The sequence below is a fragment of the Apteryx mantelli genome, chromosome 15 (assembly GCF_036417845.1).
Source record: "Apteryx mantelli isolate bAptMan1 chromosome 15, bAptMan1.hap1, whole genome shotgun sequence".
Lineage (NCBI taxonomy): Eukaryota > Metazoa > Chordata > Aves > Apterygiformes > Apterygidae > Apteryx > Apteryx mantelli.
This window is the reverse complement of record NC_089992.1, coordinates 8,376,171-8,386,698: the sequence shown is the minus strand read 5'-3', so window position 1 is coordinate 8,386,698 and position 10,528 is coordinate 8,376,171. Positions and strand designations below refer to the sequence as shown.

The 10,528-nt window shown below is 47.6% G+C and overlaps 1 protein-coding gene across 7 annotated transcripts in view; it reads right to left on the bottom strand.

The window, feature by feature from the left end:
* The window catches only part of AKAP13 (A-kinase anchoring protein 13), a 236,478-nt gene that overhangs the window by 5,990 nt on the left and 219,960 nt on the right, over positions 1–10,528 (bottom strand). For 6 of the 7 annotated variants that reach the window (XM_067305659.1, XM_067305657.1, XM_067305661.1 and 3 more), the window contains 9 exons: positions 9,238–9,419; positions 9,071–9,153; positions 8,538–8,717; positions 7,817–7,981; positions 5,661–5,731; positions 5,173–5,217; positions 3,881–3,931; positions 2,981–3,430; positions 792–1,104 (listed from right to left, as the gene is read on the bottom strand). In XM_067305659.1, coding sequence (XP_067161760.1) covers positions 792–1,104; positions 2,981–3,430; positions 3,881–3,931; positions 5,173–5,217; positions 5,661–5,731; positions 7,817–7,981; positions 8,538–8,717; positions 9,071–9,153; positions 9,238–9,419 — 1,540 coding nt within the window. The remainder of the gene's footprint in view (positions 1–791; positions 1,105–2,980; positions 3,431–3,880; positions 3,932–5,172; positions 5,218–5,660; positions 5,732–7,816; positions 7,982–8,537; positions 8,718–9,070; positions 9,154–9,237; positions 9,420–10,528) is intronic. The other variant, XM_067305660.1, reaches the window with a different exon arrangement.

Here is a 10,528-nt window from a genome sequence, read left to right as displayed (position 1 = left end):
GATCGCCGGTTCCCTGACGAGTTTTAATGAAATTACATCTCATAATTGCCGAACCTTCCTGTGCACTGAACACGCAAGTTGGGAAATAGCAAACCAGCAGAGGGCTGACAGGTGTTAGGCCGTCATCTGAGGGCACGAGATCAAATTTCTTGGGGGTCACAGGTCTGAGGTGCCCAACTGCACATGGTGCTACAAAACCACCACAGAAAATCACTGCCTGGTTTCCTTGCTCAGATTAGGAGACAAGATACTGCCGCAGTGGGGAAAGGCGAGGCAACTAGAAGGGCCACGAGTATTGAACATAAATGGGAATGCACTGCCAGAGCACCCAGCAGTGCTGGAGGGGACAGGCAGGAGCATCCCAACTAGAGTTTTGAAAGCAGATGTATTGAAGCAGGGAATTTTCCTCCTCAAAGCAAAGTAAGCTGAAAAACACAGGCAGAATGCGGTCTGTGAAGCTGCTCAGGACAGGCCAGGAAAGGCAAGGAGCGGGGAGCACTGCGTGTTCTCGAGACACCTCCCGGGGCTGCAAAACAGGCTCCTGCAGCAGCCACAGCCCACAGGAGAGACATGGCTCCTCAGATAACCCTCTGCTTACTTTCGCAAAGGTTGATACAGAGAAGATTGCTTTAAGCTAGAAACTCCACCTTGTCACGTCTGATTTTCTCCATCCCTCAGTGTTACCATCCCCGCTCAAGGCTAGATTTCATTGCCTCCCCAAATTTGCTGACTGGAGGGAAAAGCCAGCTCACTGACCCTGAAAACCATCTACAATCTCCTCTGACACTCACCAGATGGTTGGGAGCGATGTCCTTTGCCCTTCTTCTTCTTTTCTTTTTTCTCCTTTGGTTTGGCTAAACTGAAGAGGCGGGTAGGCATCTGGGGCTGTCCTTCAGCCGCCTTGTTAGTCTGGTTTGTTGTGCTAAGCAAATGGAAAGTGCTTTTCTCTTTGTGTGTCCTTGAAAGACTATTCCTTTTGGGGGAGACAGACAGTTCTGCATCAAAGTGCCCCTGTTTGAGAAGGGAAGGGCTCTTCTGCTTGGAGGAATCCTCGGTGCTGGGCAGGGAGGGGACTCTTGCAAGTTTGTCATGTAGATTTGAAACCTATAAAAGAAAAAGAAGTGTTTTACAGGGGCATGAAAGGGGCTGGTAGGGAACCTGGATAGGAAGATGTTTCCCAGAACGCTGACAGAGATGGAGCTTGCTATTCTCAACACCTAGCCCCATTCACCACCTAAGAAATGGTCCTCTATCCAGGCAAAGCAACGCGAGAAGTAGCCCCCTCTCTTCAAGACAAAAAGACGAGGCATAAAAAGAATAACACTCCAACGTCTTTTGCTCCTACATGTACTACGCTATGTATCAACAAGCCGAGGGCAAGTATTCTGTACGATCTCAATACTGGGACTCAGCCTGCATCGTGCACGCATACAGACGGTGGCAGAAGGCCAAGGAGCAGTGTGTCTCTCCAGGAAGGGAACGCAGCACCCAGGCTCGGGGAGCCATGTGTCAAAGGAAGCCTTCCCAAGCAAAAGATGAAAGCGAAACATTTTCCTGTTTTTTCTAATGTCTGTCTCAGGATGTAATCGAGCTCTCATGTATTCAAAGGGAAGATCAAAACATCAGCTCAACAGAGCCTCACCAAACCCGCTATTAAGAGCTCTGAAACATCAGTAAGGTATCTGCCTCCAAAAGTTGCTTCCTTTTCTTGATCTACCAGGTTTTATGGTTATTTTACCTCTCAGCCTTTCCCACAGCATCCATGTCCCTAATATGTATGTATATGCTTGATGCTGAAACAGCTTTGTTGTACAACTGGACAATTTCTGGCTTGGTCAGTAACGGGGGGTGGTAGGAAGCAAGTACCCTTCTGATTATTTGCTACTCAGAGTTCACTGCTGAGCTCCACAGTTAGTCCATTCTGGCACCCCAAATCATTTCTGTTCCACGGTCCAACATTTACAAGCTAATTTTGCTACAGCTCAAAGCAAATTACATTCAGAATTAGTGAGTTATAAACAAACAAATGATCAACAACAGACTTAAAGTTCAAATTCAGCCCAAGTTTTGCAAACTGAGGCATGTTCTCCTCAGCCAGACTGCTGCACTGTAACAGAAAATAAACCCCAACTTGCTAAAAAATGCACAGTACAGAACAAGATCTGTGCACAAGCTTTTCTTTCTGCTCTGGGCAGCCAGACACCAAAAGCCTCTTGCACCAGAGCAAGTGACCTTTGCTTGCTGAGCCATGTCTAGGTGGCAGACATCCAGACTCTTTAGGACAGGGGCAATGTCCATCTCTCTGCTAGGTATCAAGAATGCTTCTGGAGGCTGGCATAAGCATGAACTGCAAACAACAAGGCTTTCCTCTGTGGTTATCAGTCCTTTATTTATAGGAGCTTGCAAGTGGTTTCTGTGACAGTAGAAGGGTGCAAGTAACCAGCAGTGCTTGCACTGTTTCTGAGAATAAATTCTCATTTGCCTAATTGCACCGCAGAGCTGAAGCCTTGTGGGGTGAGGGCCATCATGAAATGCAATACACACCTCCCTGGATTTTCTAGTGTGCTTTCCACGATCCAGCCACCTCCATTCTGCCATTTGCCTACAAATGGCACCGAAAAGCGGGCAGAACACAAATGACCTTACAGGCAAGGCCTCCCGCAGAGACAAGGTGTTACAACCGCACATTTCCCCGGGAACTGCCAAAGAGCCTGAGCACACATTATATCAAGGCCCTGCACGTGAGGGGCAGTACCTCGGCCACTCTTCAGGTGCAACAAATGCAGCACTGAATATCACATACAAAAAAAAAAAGAGCCAGTTTTAAAACTCAGGCCCTGTGTTTCTGGATCCAGACTTGAGTCCACCTATTTCTGCCCCACTGCAGCCAGCCCAGCAGCCAGCCAAGCGCCTGGAGAGAGGCGGCAAGCTCTCAGCAGAGCACTGCTTTCCCAGCGGTGTGGCTGTTGGCAGCATTTACCTGGTTGTGGTCAGGCTCCAACCGCGTTTGAGGTAATCGCTCCATGTCTCTCTTGAGCTGCTCCTTTTCCCTCTCCAGCTGTTTCTGTGCTGTGCGAAGTCTCTCCAAGTCGAGCTGGTAGGAAGCTTTCTTCACCTGCAGCTCGTCCCGCTCCCGTTCGAGATCCTGATGCCCCTTCTGGACCTGTTCCTCTCGCTGGGCCAGGTGGGCTTCCTGCATCGTCAGCTCCTTCTCCCGGGCTTCCCACTCCTTCTCTCGCCTCCGCTTCTCCTCCTGGTGCTGCGCCTGCTGCTTCTGCAGGTTGGCCAGCTCCTGGCGCTGCTTCTCCAGGTTGCGCTGCTTCTCCTGCTCTATCAAGGAGTTCGGCCGGGAGAGGCTTCGGGTCAGCGCTCTCTCGCTCAGAGCCAGCTTCTGGTCCTCGATGAAGGTGTCCTGCTGCAGCACCACAGCCTGAGAAGGAAGGGAGGGAGGGAGGGAGAAATCACTGCAGCCCTCTCCACAGAAAGCAGCTCCAGCCCTGGGCAGCTCATGGGGACGCAGTGCACAACCACTTCGTCCTCTGGTGTACCATAGCCCAACACTGCCGGTTTACTGCTGGGCAATCGGAGGATGCAGTCGTGGCAGGTTTTCTGGCACAGACTAGGTCTCACAATCTCCCCCACCGGCTTCCCAAATTCAGGCTAGCTCTGATCTGTCAGCTGGTCGCTTAGGCAGCAGCTAATTCCTACCGCTCTGCCAGGACATTGCACTCCAGCCTGCTGCAGGCTGTTCAGGCACATGAGGACAGAAAAGGTGAGCGGGCAGGAGGGATGGGGGTGAAGCGTGAGTCACCGTTACCAGCCGAGGGGATGTGCAGTTTGGGCAAATGACATGCAAAAGCTGAACAAATGGCTAGCCTACCTGCAAAGCACTGAGCAGCTTATGGAGGTTGGTAATGCTTTGGAGAACCTGCTGCAAGGAAACAAAAGCGTTGCTATTAGACCTCACTTGGGTGCCAGGACACCAGTAAAGCACTCTCCTTTCCAACTAGGACCCCATGGATAAGTCTTACGAGCCAGAGCGTTGAAGGCTGTGGCCATCCTTCCACCCCGACTCCCCCCTTTCTTACGTTTCACCTGCAACAACTGCATCACCCCCTGCCGCACAAGCTGGCCACAATACTTCCCTTAGACACCTCTCAGAGGTGCCTAGCATTATTTTCCTCACTTTTCTAGCAATCAGTGCAGCAAGCTGTCACCTATCAACCTGTCTGCAGCCCCTGGAGCTCACAGACTGCCATGGGAAGGAAACGTGTGCAGCAGCACAGACCTCGCGGGAACTCGCGGGGTGTCTCCTTGAACCGTTTCCTGCAGCATCAACTTGCTCATGAATAAACAGAGCAACTGGGATGAAATCTAAGAGGTCATTTCAAGTTTTCAGGGAAACAACTTCCAGGAGTAAAAAAGGAGAAATCTTAAAATGAACCTGTACTGCTTGCTCCCTTCTACATCAGACCACCCATACAACCCCCACTGTCGTACATGAAAACTGTGGCAGCAAAAAAGAATACGACAGACATACAAATTCAGCAGGTGTATTCACAGAGACTCTCTGAAAACACAGGTGAATGCTAACACATCGTGCATTGACACAGTGCCAAGAGCAAGCTACTCTGGGGTGATGCTCTATCCCTAAACATACTTTTAGCCCAGCTACAAATTTTCTGAATCCTGTCTATCCTACAATTACTTTTTAGACCAAAACAAAAACCTACCCCAAATCAACCAACAAAACCAGCGTTATTTGCAAGAGTTGTGTGATAGCTAGTATTAAGAGAATGACTTCTCATTCTGCCGTTAATGCTAATTGGGAGTTATGCCCCAATTCACTGCACCTGCAACATACAATTAAACTCCCTCTATCTGCAGATGCACAATAAATACAGTCCTGCACATCCTAGCAGTAATTAACCCTTGATGCCCATAATCAGCACATATCATCCTGCTGGCAAGCAGATGACAGTCAGCCAATTCACTCTCTGAACATCCAAGGTTAAACAAATAAATGACACCGTGGGTGCAGTTTAATGTATTTAAAGGTCTGCATGCACTTCAGCATATGAAATATATTTTCTCCTACGTTAACACCTATTGAGACAAATTCAATTGGCACTTAAATGAAGGAAACGCTTGCACAACAGAATCAGTTCTTACCTCGTTATTCCTTTTCAGCATGAACATAAGATTAGCATTTCCACCCTGTGAAAAGATCGCATAGTTTTAATATGAGGACAAATGAGAAATCACACCAAATGTGTTTTGAAGGACTAATGACAGGCACATTAAAACCCTCCCATTTTCCATTCTGGGAGAACTCATGTATGTTTTTTAGGCAAGTAAAAATCATATAAAATCAAATGTTAATTAGGGATCGTTTTGTAGTGATATGATGAATTGATGCACAGCAAGAATGCATGCAAGGTTGTATTTGACCTTGACATTTCAATAATGATGCATAATTAAACACGTGTTTTAGTTGATCTGCAGACAGATGGCAGATAACCTGTGCCACAAAGGAATATTACTCATTTGACGTGGTTTTCAAGTGAGGATTTTAGCTACAGCAAAGTGGTTTTGACTACACACTTCCAATTTTATTTCATTTTTAACTTGTTGTGGTACATCTAATCGTAAAGAAATACCTTCTTTAAAATGCTGTCTGATTCTGTTCTCCGAAGGTCCTGAGCATCGTCGCCTTCATCCTTCTCTCCACCTAAAGGAAGGAGCCAGCATTGACAATGGTTATTTAACATTTTAAGCCATAGATGAACTTGCTATTGTCTGAGAAATTTAATACAGGAAATCGAGATGTTTTACAAAAGGTTCACAGATCTCTTGACATTTGAACTAAGTGCATCCGCTTCCTGTGTGTACAGAACATGCCAGCACACCAGAAAAGGTGGATGTGAACTCAGATTAGGACTGACTTTGGTTTCAGACAACGTGCTGATAAGTTTCAGCACTCTCCTATTAGCTCTGCCTAACCCCCAAACCAGTTTCTACTCCAGAAGAGTATTTGCTGAGAGGACATGAGGCTGATTAAGAACAGATGGAGAGCAATAACATCATCGTATCAGGGTATATTACTGCAGGTAAAGTTTCAGTGCTCTCTGTCTAAATGGGATTTACAGCTGTGTCAGATGCTGGGTCAGATACTGCCGTGCAACTTTTTGCTAACAATTTCTCCACAGCCTCAGTCATTAGAAACCTGCATCTTCAGGAGGACACTGGACTTCTCTTCCTAATTTCCCCCTGGATGGCTCATATCAGTGCTCCCAAGCAGGACTGAATTGACCTGCAGGGCTAAACGGGTTGTAGCCCATGCCCCGATCAGCGCAGCCTGCTCCCGTGGCAGGGAAGCAGCCGCACAGCTCTTCAGTCCCCCATTTCTTGCCCAGCCGTGTGCACCCTGCCGGACAAGAGGCCCACGGGGCAAAACCCCCGCTTGCTCTGGTAACACCCCTACTGCTTCTCTTTTAATGACGAATAACGTAGCATACACCTGTATCTGCAGCAGCGTGAAGGACACCACAGCTAGTCCAAAGGCCCTCTGCTCCCCTTTCCCGCAGACAGGCTTCGCTACGAAAGGCTCCGTCCTCCTCACAGAGCTTCGCTCCTGGGCCTCTCTGCTGGAGGAAAATGCCTCCCTGCCGCTTTGCTGGGGCGCAGAACGGAGCGGGGGAAGGTTATGAGCCTTGCCCAAGGCTGCACAGCGTGTGAACACAAGAACTGGAGATGAAGGTGGGTTTCCCACGTCCTGCTCTACGGCTGAAGAAACAGGCCCTGCATTCCTTCCCCCCAAATCTCCCAAGACCCTGTTACTACTGAGTAACAATCTAACTCAAAAGAGGCTATTTCTACAGCGTAGGGGGCGAGCTAGGCTACGAGCAGCCTGAGGTTGTCCCATTTATCACTGCAAGAGAGAGAGGCACCGCCGCAGACAAACCCCTCCAGCTCTCAGTGTGAATGTATTTGTCATTACCATGACAAGGCCTGTTGGGAGCTTTGCAGCTTTCCAATGGCCGAGGAAATCTCTACATGCTTCTCATGTCTGACTGTCTGGAGCTAACGCTGCGGAAGGTCAGAGAGGGGCCCAGCGATCCCAAAGCTGGGAGACAGACACTAGCACAGCACAGCTGACAGTATCGGGAGCGTAAGCGAGAGCACAGAGCAAGGAATTCAGGGACAGGGAAGTTTCTGATGAAAAAGCAAAGAAAGAGAGCACTGGGAAGCATCCAGCTAGACATCTGAGACAAGTATTCACTCATTTTTGGGGGGGAGACTTAATTGCAGGAGTAACGTGCAGTTGTATGTGGGACGCAAATACACAGGGAGCACAGGGATGGGGGAAGGCGCTTGATTCAGCAATATGCTTGTACGTCTGCAAATGGTTGAGCACCAGAGACCAGCACTCCTCCTGCTGGGAGGTAACTGGAAACTGGAAAACAGAGCTGGAGATACTGCAGCAGGAAGAACATCATGAAGAAACTGATCTGTAAGGAAGCCAAATGAGTTCCCGTGGCACGTGCGTAAAGGAGGAGGATGATTTAGAGCACAGAGAGAGAAGAGAGTCAGGAGTTCAGGTGTTTAATCCTCGCATAGCTATGGGTTTTCAATAACCATCATTCCCCCTGTACATACATTCATTTTCTCATCCGGTGTTTGATCTCTCTACTATTACGGGAGGGGAGCTGGGAAATCAGAATTCACCAGCTGCTGGAGTCCTTCTGAAGCAAGAGGCCACAATGACATTATGTATTATTAACAAATGCTGATATGCACAAATTTAACTACTCACCCTTGGAGGCGTTCATCTGATGACTGTCAAATCCTCCAAAAGTTTCTGCCCGTCTAGGGAGAGAGACGGGGCCAACTCCTCCTTCTTGTTCGATGGTGGCGCTGCTGACCTGCTGCCCAAGGGCACTGCCTAGGCTCCTGCTCACCAGACCTTGCAGCAGTTCAACTGGTAGGATAAAAAGCAACAATCTCTCTCTTAGAGATGATCTCAGGCTTTCTGAGCTGTTTTCTTCCCAATTGAGCTCAGGCCAGAAATTCACACACTTTTCAACACTATGAATTATTAGTTCTGTGACAATGATAGGAACAGCGCATGTTCCCCCCTGTAAGAACTCAGTCTGTCTGGGCATAAACTCCAACACCTGGAGTTCTGCACTGGCTTACACCTCCCTCCCTTTTGCCAGACAACCCTGGTGTGCTCTGTCTACAGCATTTAATAATTTTTACCCTCTCCAGAAATCACACTGGAAAGTTGCCCAAGTTTTCATCTGCCAACCATCTAACAACCATCAGTATCTGCTTCCTTTTCCGATCCTCATGACCTGTCCCTGACACAATACTCACAACTGTGAGTAGCAACATCTATCTATGCTCTATGCTGTTATTCATTCATTCATTAAGAGGTGACTCCCCCTGAAAAACACATGCTTGAGAGCTGACGGATTCACTGCGAGTTGGACATGTGGGTCAGTGTAATTAACGTGCGACCCAGGCTTGCTCACCTTCATTTATTGCACTTTTCATAATGGCCTCTCCTTTTGGTGCCTCCTCTGTGTTGGCTCTGAACAGCACTCTGGAGCCTGGCAGGTCCTCTTGCACAGAGCAGTCTGCCATGTCCCTGAAGATCTTCTCCTTTTCCTCCAGCAAGGTGAGGATCTGCTTATCCTTCTGTTGAAGTTGTTCTGTGGGGATGAACAGAAAAAAGGAGATGAAGACAGAAAATAAAAGCTTCGGCAAAGAAACGAAGCAATTCTTGAGATACTGGCCCCATCTAGTGGAACACGATGATACAGCCCTGCCCTGAACACCACCATTCAGCAACAGCATTCAGCAAACTCAGAAACAAGGATGCAAACACAGAGAGGGGCAAACAAGGACTTCAGTTATTTGCTGGATGCAGGATTCTCACTCCCATGAAAGACTCATAGTTCAACCAGGCACACAGAAAAGGTCACAAACCCCATCACTACAGTTCCTGAAAATTTTTCAAAAAATGCCCCCCAGCTCTGTTCTCCTGTCCCAGGCAGGTGTTTACCTTTCAATTCTCTCACTTTTGTGTCCGACACTCTCTTTTCCAACTCAGACTCACTAGGGACTCCTTCATCTTCGTCTTTATCCCTGGACAAGAGAGACATGTCTCAGTTACTACCATAATATGACCATGTGCAACAGCTGCCCTGCAAGAACAGCTTGGTAGCTTACATGGTGTTTATTGTGTCTTGAATGATCTGTATCCAGCTGCTACGCTCTTCTTTGGAGCTGGCATGGACTTCCACCATTTCGGGATCTTTGGCACCCATGCTGATCAGGAACAAACCCTTCTCTTCATGAGCCACTTCTCGTACAATCAGCTTCTTCAGAGAGATCACAGTGGATTTCTGGTCCTTCAGATGGAAAGATGGGTGAGGAGGGCAAAAAGTACCAGAGTTTTCAGATATAAACTAGCATTCAAAAGGTCCCAATGCCAATACAGTTACCTTTCTCAGATTGTAAACATTTCCTGAAGCTATTGGCTAATTAAAAAATATAGCATTTTAAGAACAGGGGTTTGTCTTCCTCTATCAGTCCTGTAGGAAAAGCCATTTCACCTTCTTCCATCGCAACAAAAAATTAATTTAAAATTGGCTTTGTGATTTTGCAAGCTCTGCTGTATTTTGCTCTGTCTCCAGCAGACCTTTTATCTCACCTCCTCCTGCCCACACTCTCTACTTTATCATTAATATCACAGCTCCTTAAACTTAGCAAAGCTTGCTAGTGCCTGCTTCACACACATTATCTTGGAAAACGCTCCCTAGGATGGAATGATATCTTATTTTCAAATCCCACAAAAGCTCTACTGTTCTCAGAAGCTTATAACTGACTCCCACGACGGACAAGATTTTGAGGGAAGACGATGTATGCTGTGTGCTATGGTCCCTGTGTAATCAACCCGCTAAGGCGAAAGCTCCCCCTGTGTAGGGCACCGAGTTTGTGCAGACCATTGAGGGAGCTGCAATAACAGACCACTGCTTTCAAAACGTTGTTCAAAGGGCGGAAAGAACACAAAGAACAGAAAGTCTAAACCATGCCCGCAAGGTACAACCCCAGCAGATGCAATTAGGTACTAGATTGTCCCTAGCGGGTCAGTGTGCTGAGCCCTTTTATGAGGCCTGCCTTCAAAAGCTAATGCTTTCAGTTTCGTGCATTACAAATATATTCCTCTGACATGAATCTGCAAGCTGTTCTGATGAATTTACTGCAGTGGCAGGCTTTTTTTCCCCCTTAGCAGTTCACAGCGTATTAGGACATTTTCTTCTGCTAAGATTCGTTTTTACAATGTTCACATTATCCCATTACCTGGCCCCCCCAACCACTGCTTCAATTTGCACAAACTGAAAAGGAGTAAGTGTATCAAGTGACAGGCATATTTTCAAGGCCAGTTATTAGCTGTGCCAAGGCCCTGCAGAAATCACTGAGGGGAGGTGGGGAATGAAGACATGTTTTCCAATAGAAA